At 52.7% G+C, this 21,144-nt stretch overlaps 9 protein-coding genes across 9 annotated transcripts; 6 read left to right on the top strand and 3 right to left on the bottom strand.

Annotated features, from left to right (window-relative positions):
- Nucleotides 1-230: 230 nt before the first annotated feature.
- On the top strand, nucleotides 231-1,808 carry SAICODRAFT_51107 (uncharacterized protein; the record flags this gene model as incomplete). The annotated part of the gene is made up of 1 exon (XM_019169034.1): nucleotides 231-1,808. A coding segment is annotated over one exon (1,578 nt), but the record flags the coding sequence as incomplete, so codon positions are not given.
- A 1,785-nt stretch (nucleotides 1,809-3,593) lies between these two features.
- On the top strand, nucleotides 3,594-4,052 carry SAICODRAFT_51552 (GAF domain-like protein; the record flags this gene model as incomplete). Its single annotated transcript, XM_019169072.1, has 1 exon — nucleotides 3,594-4,052. A coding segment is annotated over one exon (459 nt), but the record flags the coding sequence as incomplete, so codon positions are not given.
- A 4,051-nt stretch (nucleotides 4,053-8,103) lies between these two features.
- Nucleotides 8,104-9,643, bottom strand: SAICODRAFT_22873 (PIG-X-domain-containing protein; the record flags this gene model as incomplete). Its single annotated transcript, XM_019166657.1, has 3 exons — nucleotides 8,104-9,226; nucleotides 9,276-9,421; nucleotides 9,479-9,643. 3 exons carry the CDS (start codon nucleotides 9,641-9,643, stop codon nucleotides 8,104-8,106), a joined length of 1,434 nt encoding a protein of 477 aa, XP_019027625.1.
- Nucleotides 9,644-9,849: 206 nt separating this feature from the next.
- Nucleotides 9,850-10,342, top strand: SAICODRAFT_4691 (uncharacterized protein; the record flags this gene model as incomplete). Its single annotated transcript, XM_019168874.1, has 2 exons — nucleotides 9,850-9,939; nucleotides 9,998-10,342. 2 exons carry the CDS (start codon nucleotides 9,850-9,852, stop codon nucleotides 10,340-10,342), a joined length of 435 nt encoding a protein of 144 aa, XP_019027624.1.
- A 171-nt stretch (nucleotides 10,343-10,513) lies between these two features.
- SAICODRAFT_32875 (phosphoribosyl pyrophosphokinase) lies at nucleotides 10,514-12,026 on the bottom strand (the record flags this gene model as incomplete). Its single annotated transcript, XM_019168241.1, has 2 exons — nucleotides 10,514-11,640; nucleotides 11,696-12,026. 2 exons carry the CDS (start codon nucleotides 12,024-12,026, stop codon nucleotides 10,514-10,516), a joined length of 1,458 nt encoding a protein of 485 aa, XP_019027623.1.
- A 331-nt stretch (nucleotides 12,027-12,357) lies between these two features.
- On the top strand, nucleotides 12,358-15,988 carry SAICODRAFT_4689 (uncharacterized protein; the record flags this gene model as incomplete). Its single annotated transcript, XM_019168873.1, has 5 exons — nucleotides 12,358-12,381; nucleotides 12,432-12,644; nucleotides 12,700-13,954; nucleotides 14,010-14,232; nucleotides 14,287-15,988. The coding sequence occupies 5 exons, from the start codon at nucleotides 12,358-12,360 to the stop codon at nucleotides 15,986-15,988; spliced, it is 3,417 nt and encodes a 1,138-aa protein (XP_019027622.1).
- Nucleotides 15,989-16,100: 112 nt separating this feature from the next.
- On the bottom strand, nucleotides 16,101-17,208 carry SAICODRAFT_4688 (Metallo-hydrolase/oxidoreductase; the record flags this gene model as incomplete). Its single annotated transcript, XM_019168872.1, has 2 exons — nucleotides 16,101-16,929; nucleotides 16,988-17,208. The coding sequence occupies 2 exons, from the start codon at nucleotides 17,206-17,208 to the stop codon at nucleotides 16,101-16,103; spliced, it is 1,050 nt and encodes a 349-aa protein (XP_019027621.1).
- Nucleotides 17,209-17,834: 626 nt separating this feature from the next.
- SAICODRAFT_4687 (NAD(P)-binding protein) lies at nucleotides 17,835-18,894 on the top strand (the record flags this gene model as incomplete). Its single annotated transcript, XM_019168871.1, has 2 exons — nucleotides 17,835-17,875; nucleotides 17,931-18,894. 2 exons carry the CDS (start codon nucleotides 17,835-17,837, stop codon nucleotides 18,892-18,894), a joined length of 1,005 nt encoding a protein of 334 aa, XP_019027620.1.
- Nucleotides 18,895-19,292: 398 nt separating this feature from the next.
- On the top strand, nucleotides 19,293-20,939 carry SAICODRAFT_87330 (nucleolar protein NOP56; the record flags this gene model as incomplete). The annotated part of the gene is made up of 2 exons (XM_019171491.1): nucleotides 19,293-19,328; nucleotides 19,394-20,939. Exon 2 carries the CDS (start codon nucleotides 19,434-19,436, stop codon nucleotides 20,937-20,939), a length of 1,506 nt encoding a protein of 501 aa, XP_019027619.1. The 5' UTR covers nucleotides 19,293-19,328; nucleotides 19,394-19,433.
- Between the last annotated feature and the right edge of the window lie 205 nt (nucleotides 20,940-21,144).

The following is a 21,144-nucleotide window of genomic DNA, read 5'->3' as shown; positions in this document are numbered from 1 at the left end:
AGGTGACAGGCGGATGCTCTATACGAGTAGGATAGGGTATCGATTACATTTAGAAGTTTAAAATAGAGAGTTGAGTATCCCGTTCTCTGTCGCCGCTCTTGACCGACCTTATCGGTGCCGCAGGGCTTGAGACAAGAAAAGCTGCAGCCGTTGCCAGTCCAGCATCGAGAAGGCGCGCAGTCGTAAAGAAGGAACCCTTCAGCGAACAAGACGGCCGTTCAGTCACATCAATGGACGCCGCAAAGTTTCCAGATTTCCAATCGTCGTTGTTCAAGGCTTTGGTCTCTACGACCAGGGCTGCGACGATTCTTGGAGCACAGGATCTTGCCTTTCACAGGTCGCTCGATCCGTCTTTTGGAGATTCGTTGGATGAATGCAGTACGAGGCTGTTGGAGTTGACAAACTCGTTGGTGAAAATTGCGAGTGCGGATGCTGCTGATACATTTGACGATGAGGATGATCTGAATGACCGTTGGGGTGACGTCGTGGATGTTGTCGACACTTTGTTGGAAAAGTCGGATGTATGCATCGATGAGTTTACAGGGGCCACGAAGAAGAACAAGGTTGCACAGGGAGCTGCCGGAGTCACTCAGATTTCGAAGACAGGCAAGGCAAAGGAGAGACTCGACTACAACCTCGTACACGCCGAGAACATCGTCAGACCACAACTGAAGTTTAAGACCGAGCCGGACAATTCGGAGACTACGCCATGGAAGTGGAAGTTGACGTCGAAGCCGAACGCAATTGTGCCGTTGAAGGATCTTTCGTCAAAGATGGATGTGGATGATTCGGAGGAGTTGCCGTCGTTGCCTCACCCTTACGAGCCGGAAATTACGCAGTCCTCGTACCCCACCGTCATTTACGAACAGAAGGAGCCCATCCCGCCGAAGCCCTTTGCAGAGACCAGTGCAAGCTGGGTCGACTCACAAGAGAAGTTGATGGATATGCTTGAGGAGTTAAAGAAGGCGGATGTGATCGCTATCGATTTGGAACACCACGATTACCGCTCCTTCCAAGGTTTTGTCTGTTTGATGCAAATTAGTACTCGCGACCAGGACTGGCTTATCGACACCTTGGAGTTGCGTGAGGAGTTGGAGGTTTTGAACGAGGTCTTCACCGACCCTAAAATTGTCAAGGTCCTTCATGGTGCTTCTATGGATATCGTGTGGCTCCAGCGTGACTTCGGGTTGTACATTGTCGGTCTCTTCGACACGTACTTTGCCTCCAAGGTGCTGAACTACGAGGGTCACGGTCTTGCTTACCTCCTTAAGAAGTTTGAGGACTTCGACGCGGACAAGAGGTACCAGTTGGCTGACTGGCGTATTCGTCCTTTGCCTCCTGCTATGTCCGCCTACGCACGCTCCGACACGCATTTCTTGCTTCACATCTTCGATCACTTGAGGAATGAGCTCTTGGCTGGTTCAAACCCTACTACCCAGAACCTGATGGAATCGGTGTTGGGTTCCTCCCGCCAGACCGCCTTGAAAATCTACGAGAAGGACGTCTACGACACCGAAGGCGGACTCGGCAAGGACGGCTGGCGTAACCTCCTCATGAAATCCGGTGCGAACAGAATCTTGGATAAGAAGCAGCTTGCCGTCTTCAAGGCTCTTCACCGTTGGCGTGATCAGGTCGCGAGGCAGGAGGATGAGTCCGTGAGGTTCATTTTGCCGAATCACATGCTCGTTACTCTATCTTCGGCTATGCCGGATGATGTTCCTGGGGTGTTGAGTTCGTGTAATCCTACACCTCCGTATATCAGAATGTCTGCGAGTGATGTCGTTGCTGTTATTCAGGCTGCGAAGGAGACTGTCGAGGAGGATTTGCCCACTGCGGCTGCTGTTACGGCTACCCCTGCTGCTGCTCCTGCTCATACCCGCTTCTTGGATGCTGAGGCTACAGCTGCGGCCGATTTGAAATTGACGCCGTTCATCAATGTTTTTGCCCAACAGGAGAAGGTGGAGAAGCTGGTCAGCGACATCTCAGCATTCTGGGGTAAGCTAACTGAGCCCGCGCCCGAATGTGATGGCAAGCAGAAGGCGAAGCAGATCATTGCTGAGATGCGCCTTGCTGTGCCATTACCTCCTCTTACTGCTCAAGTGTATGAGGGCGAGGAAGACGATGTCAAAATGGAGGAGGGTGATGCTGCTGCTTTGGCAGAGCATCCCTTCGTTAAGAAGCAGCAGGAGGAGAGGGAGCGTGCAAAGAAGGAGAGGGAGGAGATCATTACTGTCAGGCAACTTGGTCGTAAGAGGAAGAGTGACGTTATTGGCAACGAGCCGGAGAGGCCCGAGTCTAAGGATTCGATGTCCACTGCGGGTTCTTCTGTGATATCCCTTGGTGCTGGTACTGGTGAGGAGTCAGACCACATCCCGGATAATCTCAATCTGGATCCAGCGACGCCGGGTCCTGCCAAGAAGAAAGCAAAGAGGGATAAGAAGAAGTCTAAGGCACCCAAAAAGGAGGAGAGTGCTGAAGCTGAGGCACCGTTTGATTACGCGGCTGCTGCTCCACTATACGTGGACCAGCCTCACGTTGACAAGCGAGCAGAGAAGAAGAAGGATAAGAAAAAGCAGAAGAATGCAAAGCCGGCGCATTTCAATCCGCATGCGGCAATTGAGGAGCATTCAAGTGTGCCAAAGAGAGATGCGAACCAACTCAAGAACAAGACGGCGCCGCAGTCGGGAAACAAGAGTATGTATTTCAACTAGTAGGGATAGGCATAACAGTTCTCCCCTCGTATTGCCCAAATGAATCAAGAATCATCCGGGTACGCGGACCCTGTTGAGCATCAATTGATGTTTGCATGAATGGTGTTGCAGTAGGTTCTGTTAGAGGCCGAGTTAAATTTTGACCCGACAATTGGGATGCCGCTTGCGCACGGCCAGTGGAGGGCACTGGCAGGGGAGCTGTAGACCCGGCCGCCTAAAGCTTAAGAGACCCAAGCGAAACGACACCCGAGACCTCAGGGCTGGTCAAGGCTGTGCAAGCCGCATATACTCCACCTCCCAATTGCAACACCTGAACGCCCTGGAAGGACAGTCCTTTACGCGTCTTTTCCATACCTGTCAATCGATACTAAAGTCACTCACCGTCCCTCCGGCTGCTTTTGAACAGCATACATCCCCGCGGCTTACCAATAATTCTCCGAAATGTCCAACGCACACAGTGAATCCGGCAGCACGAGGAAGAAGTCTGGCTTCAAAAAGGCGCTTTTGAGCTGCTTTACCTGCAACGCTCATTCCTACGACGACGAAACCTCTTACACAAGAAGCGAGAAACACGCGGCAGACAGCAGGCCTGTCACCGCCCAGACAGCAAACACTGTCGAGACCGAGCAGACCGGACCTACTGGTCAGACTTGGGAGGACTTCCTCGATGGATACGCGCACGGGAAGATCACCACTACGGAGCCTCCTATGCCGACTGGCCCTAGGCCTGATGGTCTTCCTCCTTTCTTGCCACCACCCAAGCCGCCGACCGAGCGTCAGCGTATGTTGGACACCTTCAGGTACACCGGCCTCGACAAGGCTCCGATCCACGAAAGCAAGGATGCTGGCGACGATGCCGGCGTCACCGATGACTCCGACACCATGTTCAAAATCGTCGCCTTGGCACGTCAGACCTTCGGTAGTGCCGTGTGTATGATCTCCTTGTTGGATGACGAGAAGCAGTACTTCAAGGCTGAGGTTGGTTTCGAGAAGGTTGGATTGGTGGGATTGGATGAGTTGCCCCGTGATATCTCTTTCTGTGGTCACACAATTCTTCGTCCTGAGCCCATGGTCATCCTTGACGCCAACAAGGACTGGCGTATGCAGAACAACCCGCTCGTGACGGATGCTCCTCACGTTGCCTTCTATGCTGGTGCCCCTATCGTGTCTCCTGAGGGTCATGCTCTTGGTACGTTCTGTGTTATCGATACCAAACCCCGCGAGAAGTTCGGTAAGGACGAGCGTGCTAAGCTCCAGGAATTCGCGCGTCTTGCTATGGCCGAGATTGAGAACCTCTACCATGACAACCAGACTGCTAAGGCAGAGTCTATGCAGCGCTCCCTTGAGGCTTTCAGGCAGGCTGCTCCTCAGTTCGGCCTCAACTCATCCAGGGAGGAGATCGATACCATCTTGGCTTACGAGAGGGCTAAGTTGCGCGCCAAGGGTGTCGACGTCAACGAGGAGGTTGTCTTGAAGAGCGGAAAGAACGAGGGTGTCGTCTTCCCCACATCTTCGCCGTCCACCGAGTCCGTTTCTCAGTTTGAGAATGGTGGAAGTGCTCCTGCTTCTTCTTACCGCCCAGCAACCCAGACCACCGACACCGAGTACGACGACAGCGTTGCGCCTACTTCCTTGCCTCCTCCACCTCGCTCCGAGGAGCCTCGTGTCCCTGTCCTCGCCGAGCCTCTCGAGACCGAGCACGCAATCGGCCCCACCTCCCCTACTCCCGCCGACGACTCGAAGCGCAAGAACCCCTACGACCTCGCCACCGTCCTCATCGCCCAGTCCCTTCGCGTCGACCTCGTCTACCTTCTCTCCCTCGAGCTAAACGCCGCCGGCCAGCCCACTACCCGCCTCATGTCCTCCTTCGGCTTGCCATCTCCTCCTCCCACCTTCGATGTCGTCCTCCACGCTCGCGCGTTGTCTTCCAAGTCCGGGTTGTTGTACCAGAATCCTGAGGCAGAGGACCCTGCGAACAAGGAGTTGCCGGAGACTTACACGAGTGGTATGTTGGTCCCTGTCTTCAGGAAGGGATCCCAGGAGGGCTGCGTCCTCGCTGTCTTCACGCGCCAGAAGCACAAGTACTTCGGTGCGGACGACTTGAAGTACCTCCGTGATTTCGGAATTCAGTTGGTGGAGTACTGTAGCAGCACGCTCTAAGTAACCGAAGAAGAATAGCTATTGGATTTGGATGAGATGTGAGATCGATATGTGGGTATTTTGTGGAGTATTTTCTGGCAGGTAGTTCTGTTTTACGTGATTTCACTTGTAAGAGGCCTTGATGGTTTTACTCTTTTACACTTTTTCGTAGCTTTAGTTTAGTGTAATAGTTATTTTTTGTTTCGCTTCTGAAAATGGTTCATCTACATCAGCTTTGGCTTTTTGGGTACTGGAACGAAGTCGCCAAGATTGACGCTCCTGAGTACAGACAACGTCACGGCCTTAATGTGACGTAGCTGAACTCCGAACGCCGGGCGGGGTGCATCCTCCTATTTTGGATATAACATCTCTGGTCAAATTGCCTACAAACAAGGTGCACGCATTTGCTTTCAGGATGAATGGCCACACTAGCAAAGAGATGAAGAATCAAGACCACGTTGTCATCATGACAAGGAACATCTCAATATCTATTCATACGGGGTAAACGAATGGGTAAAATCTCTGAAAGACAAAGACCCATCCATAAACAGGTATGATGGTACGAACATGTGTTTGACTACCCCCATTGGAGTGCCATTCCAGGACGGCACACACTGAACTTACTTGGCCCATTCCGGAACAGGCCAACCCCAAAATCACCACAAACTTAAATTGTAGCTGCCCCCACCCTGTGCCCACCTTATACTTCCTCCCATCTCCTCGGTTCCTCAAAATTGACACGTTCCAATATGGCACTCATATAAGTACTTGCCGTTCCGGAACGGCGGCCATTTCGGGATGGGGCAGCACACATGAGTATAACCATTGCAACGTATGCATGCCTTTTTCCTTTACGTGCTGCCGAAAACAGCTGATCAGTAAAGACCATGCTTCTGGGAAGGATGTCTATGATATAGCGACCTACATCGAGAGGCTCCTTAAACTGCGGGCGCAAACCGGCTATTGAGGAATTCTGGGCTCGGTAAGTAGACTACTACTGCTTACGGGTACCACCAAGAGCATCACTAAATGACCGCAGCAAATCAAGTACTTGTACGACAAAAACCCTACCCTCTATCAAGACGGCTGTGCTGAGTTTCTTGACATAGGCTAGAATCATCAGCAGCCGGCCCTTGAAGAGGGCTTGAGCCTCTGAGCATTTGCGGGTCAATGGTCGTGGTTGTTGGGGTCGGGGTCGGAGTAGGCTGACTTGAGGGAGGTAGCGGTAAATCGAATTGAGGCGCAGTCACCGGTGCAGGTAGTTGAGGGTCACCGGACGAAGAGTGCCTGCTTTCGAGTGTTTCCAATTGATCTGTCAACTCGAGCAACCCAGCAAAAAGGGATCATGGATGGGCGGATCCTCGACGATAACTCCAGGTTCTTTCGCCACCAAGTACTTAGACCATAGATTGAGGAGATCATTGGTAATGTATCGATGTTGACCAGAAAAGGGATGAACATAGCAGTACTGCTGGTGGTGCTTGGCGCATTTGTGCTTAGCCTGCAGGGTCTGAACAACAAGGATCCTTTTGTAGCGTTGAGGATCATTCGCAAGTTCATTTGAAATGCCCTGGAGAGCACTGTTGGTAGCACTGTGCCTAGGTACAGGGATGAGAGGCTTTTGAGCCTTGGGCTGAGTCTGAGAGGCGTGCACGGGGGTTCGCTGATCGAACTCGGGTTGAGAAGCAGCCCTTGTAGGGCCGCAGTGTGTATCAATTAAGATGAAAGTTGACCATTCGACCTTGGGTGTATTGCGCTCAACGTGGACAGCATCAATGAAGGCTTCCCAGCCGTCCTTCATTCGTAGTCTACACCATGGTGCGTTCCGGCTTCTCCCGCGGCAGACTTTCCAGTTGATGTTGGGCTTCAGGGAGTATTTGTGGACGCCTTCGACGACCATATAATCATGACGGAGCTCCTCGAGGGCGAGATCGATCAAAAGCTGTTCTTGGTTGCCCCAAGACCTAACTAGATTGACCGTCCAGGGTGCTTGAGGATACTTGTGGTTCTTTTTCCCAGTGACGAGAATGAAGACCTGGAAGTTGTCGAATCTGCTGATAGTATCAACTGGTGCGTCTTCGTCTTTGAGTTCAATGACTGTCTTAGGCCTTTTTTCCCTCCGGACTCTATTTGTAGGTGGTGCTGAGGCTGCATTCTCAAGGAGACAGGAGGGCGGTTTGGAGTTGCGAATCGATACCCTTATGGGAAGCCTTAGCGGCTCCTTTCATCTTTCTAGAAGGCATTTTCAAGTTTTGGCGGCTTGTTTGGTGGGTTGGTCACATCCTGCACGAAGACGCGGTAAAATGATGATGAGACATCGCGGTGTGCCATCGCGACTGAGAGGGGCTCGGTGGTAATACAACTACCAGCCAGGTTGTCCCTATTAAAGCGATCGGTATCTCAACGCAGGAGCGTTGTAGCAACGGTGTTTGTTCCGTGCTCAGTTTGATTACATTCGCACGCTGCGGTGCGCAATTAGGAATCCGGCAGCACGGGTCTTATGGCCACCTATTCTGAGGCGCCAGCCTGTCATTCACCTCACTGGAGCAACCTGTCTTCAAAAGGCTGCGTTCCAGTCGATAACTGGACGCAAGCCTACCTCAGCTGTCGAATCGCTGGTCTTTGCGACCTCAACAGCAGGACGGCAGCCCTGCCTGCCAGCGCAGTCTGTTGGTCCAGCAATTGCCAACGCCGTGCTGCCGGCTCTCGAAGAGGTCCGCCTAAACCAAACCACGCAAACATCTCCGATTGGTGTCCTCCTGTCCAGGCGATTCGACTCCCAAGAGCATTTGCCTGCACGTAGCGCGCTGGGTGGGAAGCACAGTGTCGACTGGCAGGGCGGGCGCCCGTTCTTTATAGCCCGCAGGCGGACACAAATCGCCACCCGTGCGGGGAAGCAATCGATTACGCAATCGAGCCAAAAGAGGGGAAATAGAGTAGGTGACGTCCTAAGTTTGGTCATGGGTTTTGTGGGTTGACCATATTTACGTTGTCGCGGTCCGCTCCCTAGCGTATTCAAGGTTTTCGACAGGGGTGTGTGAAATCGCCGCGCAACGGCGGCACCTGTCACTGAGACTGGGGGCTCGAGACTCGAAGTGCACGAATTCAGTGATAGACAGCCATTGACTAGTCAAATGCCACACAACTAGCTGCAGTGAGTGTAAATGAATATCATTATGATGATAGTGAGCTGGTGACGCTTCATTCATATCCTTATCGCAACAAATTTCCTTCATCCATGACTTGGGTAGACTTACTCCTTCTTCTTCCCCTTCCGATCACTCCTCAATCCCCGCAACCACCCCCTCGCCGCCGCCCTACAAACCCACGCCATCCCCAACGTAATCGCACCCATTGTTCCCCACTGCGCCATCGCCACATCTCCCGTCTTCGCCGTCGGTACCTCTATTCTCATTCCGTTTTCTAGCGTCGGGGTGAGGAAATGGAAAGTGGTGTCGCCGGGGTGGAGGTGGGTGTAGAGTGTTCGTGGTGTGTCGAAGGGATTTTCTTCCAGCGGTGATTGCGCAGCGTTTTCGCACGCCCAATACACCACCGGCTGCTGTATTTCCACCCCCTGTTCATCATCAGGTACAGCGTACCGCATATGCAGCGGCAGCTCGACGGTAACGTCTTCCTTCCCCTCCTGCCCCCTCCAATCAACCTCCACAGCCGCTATCGAGCCCCATCCATCGACTGCCCATACCGGCGCTTCGAGGTCTGTCTCGCCCCACATACGGAGAGATGAGATACCGCCCGATCTGAACGCAGTACGATCAGCTAGTTGGTATTTATCAAGAAATACTGAGGATGGAAGGGTGTATAGTGCGTTGAGGGTACATTCCTCTGCTGGTGGCTCTGTGGGTGTGATCTGCGTTACCAACACCGGGTGCATCCCAACCGCGGGATCAAGCCTCGACCGATATGCTGTATCCGAGTGTCTCGTTCTTTGCGGAAACGAAATAAGCGTCGGTTTGAACTGTGTGTTCCCATCACCAATCGCTGCAGTTAGTCCAGACATCGTTAAATCCTCCACGCCCGGGATGAGATGACTCTCGAAAATCCCCACCTCGACTGTATCTTCGTGATGGCGTTCGATTGTCGCCGTCAGTGGTTCGGTGGTGTTCGTCCACAGGGCGCGGAGGCGGAGGCGTTTGTTGGTGTAGGTGAGGGAGAGGGAGGAGGTGGAGCCTAGGGGGTAAGTGTATGCGTGGTCGATAATGTGTTGGGTGAGGTAGTCGCGCATGTATGCTGCGATGGTATGGGCATCGTGAAGGTAATTTAGGTTGTCGACCTTAATGAACCGTTGTTCGAAGTCGGGGCCGTCATCAACGTGAGAACCGATGATAGATTCCAAAAGCTCACGGAATCCAAGAGGCCTGTACGATAAGTCAGCACTGTGCGACAGGAAAGCCAGACTATTCGTACGCTGCACCACGATGCTTGAGCTCATACTCCACATGTAACCCTCCAGGCAGGTCAATCGCGAACGGCGGTAGGGGTTGTTGGCGTGACGAATCGGGTGCGACGTAAGTAATCCGAAGGTAATTCACGCCCCGTAAACACGCCCGTAGCTGTATAACCAGTCAGTGCGATTGATCCACATAGAACTGTACTCCCCCCGATCGTACCTCCTCAGGCAACTCCCTCAACTGCACCATCAACTCCCTCGTCGCCGGGATATCCCTCATGGTAGCAGTATGCTCCTCCAACACAAAACTCCGCTCATCGAGTTTAAGTCCCTGGGCGCTATCAAGCACGAATGTATGCCGATGAATCTGTGTTGCTCTGCTCATCCTTCAGTCACTCATTGCCGGGCCCGTACACGCCAGTGCTCGAAGGGCCGTTGGGAGAGCGCGTATGGCAGGGGCACACACTTGAGCAAGTTGCGCATGAAGCCAGAGCAACTTGAAGCACCGCACCCAGCCTCCGGTCTTTCTTATCCGCCTGCACTTATCCAAATTTATAAAGTCAATACGATCCATTTGACAAACAAGACAAGATGGCATCAACAGCAATTGGCGCAGCAATCGGCGTCCTCTTCTTCTTCATCATTCTAACCCTCGGCGGCTACCTCGGCTACTCCTTCTGGGTACGTTGTGACCTCATCGCCTCACATGGCACAGACACTGATTGGGTTACACAAACAGAAATCACGCCGCGAAGGCCGCCCATTCCGACCCTTCAATTTCGCATTCTTCCGACGTTCATCATACGCAGCCCGTAGCCATACGCCCCATCACCACAACTTCTCCGCCCTCGACGTGGATGAGGCATGGGATGCGCGGGTCGGGGAGGAATATGGGCTCGCGCATCGTGATGAGGAGATGGAGTTGGATAATGCCGAGATGGCGGGGAGGTATGAGGAGTTTGCGAATACGGGGGCTGGAAAGAAAGCGCAGAATCCGTTCTCGGATGAAGCGGAGGATGCGGATGGGAGGCCGAAGCATAGTAGGAATGAGAGTGGTGGGAGTAAGTTTACGGAGGATATGTGAGGGTGGAGCATGGATGGAGTCATTTTTGAGCGCTGGTTTTCGTTGGAAGTATACATACCCATATGGTCAAGAATCGTCACAGGCATTCCTTCGGCTGTGAGACAGTATCATACCTCTGCCTTTATGGTCGTTTCCATATTAATTCTCCTACCTCAATTGTCTATTAATGACCTAATACTCCACCCCCTTCCCAAACAAGAAACTTACACTCTCCCCATTATGATTCCTCCGAATACTCTCCGCAATAATCATCGAAATATCAATCACCGCCAACTTCTTACTCTTCTTCTTCTCCTCCGAAACCGGGTACGTATTGGTGACAACGACACGGTGGATATCATCACACCACTCCATCTCGTCTAGACAATCGTCTGACAACACGCCGTGGGTGCCCATAACGTAGACTTTCGTCGCGCCACAGTTTCGACGGAGGTGTTCGGCGGCTGCGACGAAAGAGCCGCCGCGGTCGACCATGTCGTCGACGACGATTGCGACTTTGTTGCGGACATCGCCGACCAGTGTAATCGTGCGTTCCTCACCCTCTTGGCAGGCGTTTTCTTCCTCGTCATCGGAGCCATGGGCATCGATCGTCCCGCCCAGCGCCAACACCGATCCAGCGGCAGACGGCGCAATAGAATACATCGACGAAGTCATTGGATCCAACCCATCCCGGTTGAAATGATGCGTCGTCGAGGCTTCGGACATGTTATCCGGGTAATCGTCATCGACGACGTGGCCCGACACCAAACGCCCGGTGTGGACGCCCTCGATTTGGCGTTGACGCATGGGGGAGCCAGTGGAGTTGAAGGACATGGAGGAGAGGTGGGATGCGGAGAGGGACATGTGGGTGAACTGGTTGGGCAGGGACGCTGGTGGGGTGGGATCTGGGTCTACGATATCGTTGTGTCTCTTCTGGGGTGGGGGGTAGGAGTCGTCCTCATCTGGTTGTTGATCTTCCTCGTCTTCGTCTTCGTCCATGTCATCATCCCCAAATGTCGACGCACGTGTCGAAAACCCAGAGTTAAAGTTCCGCCCACGACGACGATCAGTGTGGATGATACCGAAATTAATCCCGAGTGTGTCGGCGAGGGATGTAGCGCGTTTTGTTCCACCGGGGTTTTTGGATACGACGACGGCTTCTCGCCATTCGGGGATATTGTCTTTGATCCAGCGGGCGAGGGATGGTTCGGCGTAGAGGTTGTCCACGGGGCGGGTGAAGAAGCCTTGCATTTGGGATGCGTGGAGGTCCATGGTGATGATGTGATCCACACCGGCGATGGTGAGGAGGTTTGCGACCACTGCAATCAGCCTGATCAGTCTCCACTCACGAAGAATGAAGTATAGGGTTCGTACTTCGTGCAGTGATGCATCCACGATGCTTCTTCATCTTACTCTGCTTCGAATACGGAAAGTACGGCAGAACAGCGGTAACCTTCTTCGCACTCCCCCCGCGACACGCCTGCGCCAAAATCAACAACTCCATCAAATGGTCATTCACGGTTTGTGATCCAGACTGGATGATGAAGACATCTTCGTTACGGACGGAGCAGTTGACTTTTACGGAGGTTTCCTTGTTGGCGAACTTTTGGAGGTCGGCCTCTGCGACGGGAACGCCGAGACGGTTGCAGATTTGGGAGGCGAGTTCGGGGTGGGAGGTGCCGGAGAAGATCTTTGTTCGTCGCATGGTAGAGGGTTGGGGATTTGGAGGGGGTCGAGGAGGAAGTGTCGGTCGAGGAGCTTCGAGGATCAGATACAGTACGAGTAGTCCAGGGCCGCTTCTCGGACTTTTGTGGGACAGGCCTCGAGAGGGCCATGTGAGGAATGGTATAAAGGCAAATAAAATAATTCTACCTTTTTTTTTATCACGAAACTGAAGCTGCTTGCAAGCGGTCATGTGCCGCAGTCTCTGCTCCATGACGTCGACCGCGGATTCGTACCCTCGAAAAGTCGTAGACATCGCGATTTTGATCGAAGCAACCAAACACCAGCCGCAATCGCATCTATAACATCTCATAATGAAGCAACGATTAACATCACTTGTACGTTTGCCGTTATCCTTAAGCCTTGTTCACTTCTGACTTCTTTACAGGACATCGCTGCCCTCGTCCCACAACTCACCTCCTCGATCGTGGACCTCCGTCTTCAGAACATCTATGACCTCTCTCAAAACTCCCGATCCTTCCTTTTCAAGTTCGCAAAGCCAGAGCACAAGCAAAACTTTCTTGTCGAGAGTGGATTTAGGTGTCACTTGACGACGTACGACCGTGATCGGGAATCGCAACCTGGAAATTTCTGTACAAAGGTAGGAACTCCATCATTTGATTGCGTACAAGGTATACTGATGATAAATCCTACAGCTGCGTAAACACCTCCGCACCCGCCGCTTGACTTCCGTCCGCCAACTCCGTCGCGACAGAGTTCTCATCCTCTCCTTTGAAGCTTCGACAGCCGCGGCCTCATACCACCTCATCCTCGAGTTCTACGCCGCAGGAAACGTCGTCCTCGTCGACGGCAACTGGAAAATCATCGGGCTCCTCCGCGTCGTGAGTGAAGACGAGGGTGGAAAGCGCTACGCTGTCGGCGAAGTGTATGATCTCGGACGGGAGGAGGCGGGAAGGGAGGTTGAGAGTATGACAAAGGAGAAGTTGGAGGGGACGTTGGAGGCGCTCAAGACTGCTACGGAGGCGCCTACCGAGGAGGATGCCGGGGATGCGAAGCCTAATGTGTTTGGTGGGAAGCAGCAGAAGAAGCAGAAACAGAAGGCGCAGACATTGAAGCGGCAGCTCGCTATTCAATGTCCTGTTTATGGCCCTGCACTCGTTGAGCACACACTTCTCCGTGCAGGAATCGAGCCGACCATGAAGATTACCCCTACTTTCGCGTTGACTCCGGAGCAGACTGAGGCTTTACTCGGTGCATTCGGAGAAGCTGACGCGATCGTCAAGCAATGCGCAGAAACCGACGTCAAGGGCTACATCATTGCAAAACGTACCCCACCCGCCACCGGCGAGGGCGAAGACATCATCACCTACGAAGACTTCCACCCCTTCCTGCCTACCCAATTCACCGGCAAGACCAGCACCGAGATCCAGGAAGTGGAAGATTACAATAAGACAGTCGACACCTACTTTTCTCATCTCGAGTCACAGAGTGCCGCGGCGAGGTTGAACAACGAACACGTCCGCTTCGCCGAAAAACTTAGCAAAGCCCGTTCGGAACACGCGGGGCGTATCGAAGCCCTCAAGGGTGCGCAAGACATGGCCGTCCGCAAAGCCGCCGCGATCGAAGGTTCTCTGGGAAGGTGCGATGAGGCTATGGAGGGTGTTCGTGGCCTCATGGAGCGCGGTATGGATTGGCGTGACATCCAGACCCTTATCGATGGTGAGCGCTCGAGGGGGAATGAGGTCGCTATGATGGTTGCAGGGTTGGATTTGGGACGGAATGTGGTGAAGCTTAGGTTGGCTGAAGAGGATGACGAGGATGATGATGAGGAGAGTGAGGATGAGACGGATGAGGAGACGGATAGTGAAGGCGAGGAGGAGAAGGATCGTGGGAAGGGTGATGCGAAGAATTATTTAGAGATTGAGATGGATATTGGGTTGAGTGCCTATGGTATGTTTCTGAAAGACATTGTTGCTTGCTCCGTCATGCTAATGAAGACGTACAGCAAATGCTCGGTTATACTACGACAAGAAGCGATCTGCGGCCACGAAAGAGGAGAAGACTCTTCAGGCTTCCTCCATGGCACTCAAGTCGACCGAGAAGCGTATTGCTGCTGACCTGAAGAAAAGCTTGAACAAGGAGCGGTCCGTAGTGAAGCCTATGCGGAAAGTCAACTGGTTTGAAAAGTTCTTGTGGTTCATCAGTAGTGATGGATACCTTGTTCTTGGGTACGTTATTCCAACGTGTTTTTTGGACATTCATGGCTTACTGAATATGCACAGAGGCCGAGACATGCAACAGAACGAACTACTTGTCCGAAAATACCTCAAGCGTGGTGATGCGTACGTACATGCCGATCTCCACGGTGCTGCGACTGTGATCGTTAAGAACCACGTCACCTCCTCCACCTCGGAACCCCCTCCGATCCCTCCTACTACCCTCACGCAGGCCGGAACCCTCACAGTCTGTACCTCCCGCGCCTGGGATGCCAAACAGGTGACCTCAGCCTACTGGGTCTACGCCGACCAAGTCAGCAAGACCGCGCCCACGGGTGAATACCTAACCACCGGTTCCTTCATGATCCGCGGTAAGAAGAACTTCTTGCCGCCTGTGCAGTTGGTTCTTGGGTTTGGTGTCTTGTGGTTGATTGATGAGGAGAGTCGGGGGAGGCATGTGAAGCATAGAATTGCGGAGGAGGATTTGAAGAAGGAAGAGGAGGTGCCGATTGAGGAGGAGGAGGTTCAGACACCGGTGACGGAGAAGAGTGAGGAGGAGGCTAACGAGGATGTGCCGATTGTTGATGATGGTGGGCAGGAAGAGGAGGATGAGGAGCGTGGTCTTGCTGATGAGACTTTGCAGGAGCCTGTTGTTGATGCCGCCGAGTCGCCGGCTGATTCTGCATCTGAGAGCGAGGATGAAGATGAGGATGCGTTCCCTGATACCCAGATTCAGGACATCCCCGCAGAAGCCTCCGCTGACTCAAAGAATGAAGAGGAGGACAAGTATGCTTTGGAGGACTTTGGTGCAGACGAGGACGAGCAAGCAGCTGACGCCGATGGTAACGAAGGAAGCAAGGCTGCGGGCGGCAGCAAGTATATCAGTGCTAAGCAGCGCCGTGAGATGCGCAAGCAGAAGGCGGCCAAGGGTGACTCGAGTATCCTTGCCAGCGCTGGAGAACCCGGTTTGGACAATGCCGGATCCTTGGAAGATGTTCTCGCCGCTGTGTCCTTGAAGGACAAGAAGTCCAAGTCCTCTCCGCCTCCTAAGCAGGAGAAGAAGGAGAAGCAAGCTCCTCCACCTCCGAAGAAGCGTGGGCAGAAGGCTAAGCAGAAGAAGATCGCGGAGAAGTACAAGTTTCAGGATGATGAGGATCGTGAAGTTGCGATGAAGCTTCTCGGATCTGCGAATAAGTCCAAGAAGCAGCTCGAGGAAGAGGAGCGTCAGGCAAAGAGGGCTGAGCAGGAAGCTGCACAGAACAAGAAGGCAGCTAGACAAAACGCTCAGCAAGGAAAGCCCGCTGGCCCCAAGCTCGACGCCGAAGCGAAGAGGTTGTTGAAGGAGGAGAACATCGAGGTTTTGGACGAAGAGGAGCAAGATCTCGTCACACCCCTCGACGCATTCACGCCTACACCCTTCGCAGGCGACAACCTCCTCGACGCAATCCCCGTCTGCGCTCCCTACTCCGCCCTCGCCCGCTACAAATACAAAGTCAAGTTCCAGCCCGGTCCTACCAAGAAGGGTAAAGCAGCAAAGAGTGCCATTGCTTACTTTACTGGCATGCCGCTCGACGCGAAGAGTGAGGACGTAGAAATGATGTGGCCCAAGGAAAGGGATTTGATGAAGGGGCTGAAGGATACAGAGTTGATTATGCCGATTGGTGTGAGTAAGGTGAAGGTTAGTACTGCTGGGAAGCAGGAGACGAAGGGGAAGGGAAAGGGAAAGAAGGGCGGGAAGAAGGAGAAGGATGGGCTTGTCCTTGGATAAGCGATGGAAGTGGTCAAAAATGCATTGTACTGGCATGTAATACTAAGACATAATATTGCAAAACGTTCTTCAAGATCTTCCGGTATATCGTACACACAGTTATCGTATCGCCTCACTTGCTTGCTTTGAACGAGTACTTGCCTCCTCTCTTCAGATACACAACCCTATCCTTCAACTTCTCGTCCTTGGCAACAGCAGCCTTGAAATCATCCAAACTACTCAAAAACGCATCATACTCCGGTGGCTCATCCCCATCCGCACCATGGTGAATAGGAATAGCGACTTCGGGGTCAATCAAATGAATGAGCTTGATACCCTGTTCCGCGTCCATCGTAACCATAGCTAACGGCAATTTGGGAGAGGGAATGGTTGTACCACCAAGGTGAACAAGCATGAGGTCAACATTTGGGAAGCGTTTGGGGATTTCGTAGAGTTCGTTGACGAGGAGGGTGTCGCCTGAGATGTACATCCTGTACCCGACATCGACACCATCAGTCTCCGCCTCGATCGTCTTCGGCTTTGCACCGAACTCGACCATCCATCCATTTGTGGGGGGTACAGCCCCGATAAAGTCGTTTATTTTTTTGAGGAGACCAGCGGGGCCGGGAGGGACGTGCTTTCCGGGCATTCCGGTGATTTTGAACGCCGCGTTCGAGTTCTGAATATCAACGATCGCGGACTCCCAGTGGTCCAATGCAGTGACTTTCTCGAATTTGCCTTCTTTGGAACCTTCGAGGCATTCTTTTGCATGGGGGGTCGAGATGATGGGGAGGGTACGACGCAGGGATTTCTCGACGTCTTGGTCGAAGTGGTCGGCGTGGAAGTGAGAGAGTAGGATCATGTCGATGGGAGGGAGGTCGTGGAGATCTACGGCAGGGTTTTGGAGGCGAGTAGCTGTCACTCCTGGACCGAGGTGTACGTGGTCGCCTGCGTGAAGGAAACTGTAAGGTTATGTCAATCCAAGCTGTTGCAAAGCTCCTTCGCGAATGTTCGCCTTACTTTGGATCAGTCATGATACGGACGCCCTCCCATTCAATCACGGTCGTAGCGTTTCCGATGAAGAAAATGGAGGCATCTTCAGTGCCAGTGTTTTTTCCCTTTGGGTGAGTTTCGACGTGGAGAGGTTTGGGGAGATCGTGAGCATGAGGGTGGGAGTGGGGGTGATCCCTGGTCGGGTACAGGGTAGAAGATGGATCGAGGGTGATTCTTGGAAGAGGCATAATGGTTGCAACTGGCTTATTGTGGTCAAATAGGTTCGATCAATTGACTTATGGTGTTGAGCGCTTAAGGTTGCAATTGGTAAGCTGAGCCTCGACATGGAGGTTTGGCTATGACGTCATTACCAGTGGTACATCTTATGCCCGAAGACTGTGAGAACAACAGGAAAGCTTAATAACCACAAACATCATTCCTCCAATCTCAGCCATCTTGCTCGCCGCATTTTCACACCCGTGTCAAGTTCTTCTCACGGTAGGGCACAGCCCGCGACGTCGGAGATGAACACTGTCGAGGTGATGCCCTTTCAATCGTGTGCAGGCACGTATATAATCCGACTTACCCTTGTCATAATCGCTGCACAATTGGAACGGAGGTGGGGGCCGAGTCGTCCAGTAATTACTTGACGGTAGAGATGTTCTTTTCCGGGAATCCGGTGTGAGGACAGCACAAGGATTTTGCGATTCGATTGACGACAAGTTTAAGGCTTAAGCTTCGTGTTGTTCATGGAAAACCAAGAGCAACACTGCTCAGCAATAGTACTTACTAGCTGCCCCCGATTCCAAATGTGAAGGTGCGCCGGGGTGCATGACCAGACCGCACCAATACCGCAAACACTGCCAATCCAACAATGTCATTCACAACGGCTCAAATACCTGATCTTTCCGGAAGGTAGATCGTGAAAAACAGAATAACTTTGCCTGCAAGTTGTTGACACGTTTCACAGGTCCGTCCTCATCACCGGCGGTAACAGTGGCTTGGGACTCGCTACCGCACACGCCCTTTACGCTCGGAACGCCAACATTACAATCGCATGTCGTTCGCCGCAGAAGGGACAGGATGCCGTACGCGCGATTAAGGAGAAGACACTGACCTCGACGGGTAGTGTGGAATTGCTCAACCTTGATTTGAGCAGCGTCAAGTCTACGGTTGAGGCGGCGGAGGAGTACACGCGCAACCACGACAAACTGGACATCCTATTCGCCAATGCTGGTATCGCTATGGAGCCATACCAACTCTCTGTAGACGGGTATGAGAGGCAATTCGCAACGAACCACCTCGGTCACTTTGCGTTCATTACGACGTTGCTTCCGTTGCTGCAACGCACCGCTGCGGCGAAGCCGGAGGGTGATGTCAGGGTCATCATCACCTCGAGCGAGGCACACAGATTCACTTACAAAGTGAACAATGGTATCGATTTCTCGGCCATGCGCGGCGAGAAGCGTAAGCCAGACGTTGACCCAACAAGTATCTGGGAGCTTGGTGATGCATTCCGTCGCTACGGTCAATCAAAGCTAGCGAATATCCTCTTCACTCGCGAACTCTCCCGCAGACTGAAATCCTCCCACCCAAACATCTATGTCAACGCAATCCACCCCGGCGCAGTCGCAACCGGCCTCACGTCCGGCGGCAGTGCTTTCATCGGCCCAACCCTCACGAAAATCACCAACTTCCTCATGGGCTTCTTGGCAAGTAGTGCAGAGAAGGGTGCGCTGACGCAGTTGTGGGCTGCAACGAGTGAGGAGATTGTGGCGAGGGATTATAGGGGGGAGTATTTTATTCCGGTGGCGAAGATGGGCAAGACTACGGAGGAAGCGAAGAATGAGGAGTTGATGAGGGAGCTGTGGAAATGGAGTGAGGGGGCAGTTGAGGGCGTTGTTGGGAAGAGGGTCGGAGGACACGTCCAGTAGGCCTTCGGGACGGAGAGATCTTCCTTGGAGAAGAGCATGAGAAGGAGAATGTGATACCCCTGATTCGATTTCCTGGAGAGACCAAAGTTTCAAACAATGTCAACCGGCGCCAATTTACTGCTACAACATTAAAATACCTTAGAACTGATCGGCTGCCGTGACAAACTGCTCTTCACCCTGCAGCTGTACGAGTATTTTGACCTGTCTGTACCCACGATCACCCGTGACCAATCTTTACATGAACGATATCATATAGATTTCAATAGAGTTATCAAATAAGATGAACACTCTTTTCACGCCTGGATATGATTCGAGTGATTTCATTCACCTGCACACTCACCTGCGTCCTCCCATGCACCTTGCTAACATTTTTTGCCTGGGCGCAGCTGCAGCCGAAGGAAATACCTGAGAATCCCCGACAGACATAGAATACCGTGAGTGACAACCTGATCCGTTCTGATCCGAGGACCTCTTTGTTGACCGCAGTTTCTTTTCATAGCTTGTGGGCATAAATCGGGTTCCTTCACCACATATACACAATGCCCGTTCCGACATACTTGTTGAGCGAGTTGGCCTCAGGCTATGCTCTGTACGAGGTCAAGGAGGCCGAGGAGGTCGGCTCTCAATTGAAGGAGGTCAAGGAGGCTTTGCAGGACCTCGCTCGCTTCGGAAAGATGGTCAACCTTGTTTCCTTCGCACCTTTCAAGACGGCCGCCCACGCTCTCGAAAACGCCAACGATATCTCTGAGGGTATCGTCAACGACCACTTGAAGGCCTTCCTCGAGACTAACCTTCCCAAGCCCGGAAAGAAGAACAAGGTCATTATCGGTGTCACCGACAAGAACTTGGCTGGTGGTTTGAAGGAGGCTATCCCTGGATTGGAGTGCGACAACTCTGAGGTCTCTTTGGACTTGTTGAGGGGTATCCGTTTCCACGGAGAGAAGCTCTTGAGACAGTTGCAGGCTGGAGACATCGGTCGTGCTCAGCTCGGTCTCGGTCACTCTTACTCTCGTTGCAAAGTCAAGTTCAACGTCAACCGGTCCGACAACATGATTATCCAGGCTATTGCCCTTCTCGACCAGTTGGACAAGGACATCAACACCTTCTCTATGCGTGTTCGTGAGTGGTACTCCTGGCACTTCCCCGAGCTCGTTCGCATCGTCAACGACAACCACCAGTTCGCCAAGCTCGCCCGCTTTATTGAGGACAAGAACAGGCTCACGGACGACATGCTTCATGACATTGCTGCCCTTGTCGAGGATGACGAGTCCATCGCCAAGGCTGTCATCGACGCCTCCAAGGTTTCCATGGGTCAGGATTTGTCGGAGGTGGATATGGAGAACGTTGTCGCTTTCGCCGACCGTGTCGTGAACTTGGCCGAGTACCGCAAGCGTCTCTACACCTACCTACAGGACAAGATGCACGTCGTTGCACCCAACTTGTCCGAGTTGATTGGTGAGGTCGTCGGTGCTCGTCTCATCTCCCACGCCGGTTCCTTGACCAACCTCTCCAAATACCCTGCCTCCACCGTCCAGATCCTTGGTGCCGAGAAAGCTTTGTTCAGAGCATTGAAGACTAAGGGTAACACCCCCAAGTACGGTCTCATTTACCACTCTTCCTTCATTGGACGTGCTGGCCAGAAGAACAAGGGACGGATATCCCGTTTCCTTGCCAACAAGTGCTCTATCGCTTCCCGTATCGACAACTTCAGCGATACCCCAACTACCAAGTTCGGTGAGGTTCTCCGTCAGCAGGTCGAGGAGCGCTTGAACTTCTACGAGAAGGGTGAGCCTGTTACTAAGAACGCCGATGCTATGCGCCAGGCTATGGATGCTGTCCTTGCTGGTGTTAAGGTTGAGGTTTCTGGTGTTGCTGGTGATGCTCGTGAGGATATCGAGATGGATGACGTCGAGGAGAAGAAGTCCAAGAAGGAGAAGAAGAGGAAGGCCGAGTCAAGCGAGGAGTCTGGCGAGAAGAAGTCTAAGAAGGACAAGAAAGAGAAGAAGGAGAAGAAGGACAAGAAGGAGAAGAAGTCCAAGGAGTAAGGTGTCTCATTCTGAATTGGAGTGAGGAGGTGGTAGGTGATGACAACACGCGCAATTGATCCTTCGACGGGAGTCAAGTCGAGGTCAACATCTTGGGTATGCATATTGCTTTCAATGGTTTGCAGGTTTGGTAATGTTTCTGCTTTGCTTTCTTGTTCGGGTTTCGTTTGTTCCGGTTTTTATGTATAAACATTTCGGGCATCTT

Source organism: Saitoella complicata (genome assembly GCF_001661265.1).
Source record: "Saitoella complicata NRRL Y-17804 unplaced genomic scaffold SAICOscaffold_1, whole genome shotgun sequence".
In the NCBI taxonomy this organism is placed as follows: Eukaryota; Fungi; Ascomycota; class Saitoellomycetes; order Saitoellales; family Saitoellaceae; genus Saitoella; species Saitoella complicata.
This window is presented reverse-complemented; position numbering and strand designations above follow the sequence as displayed.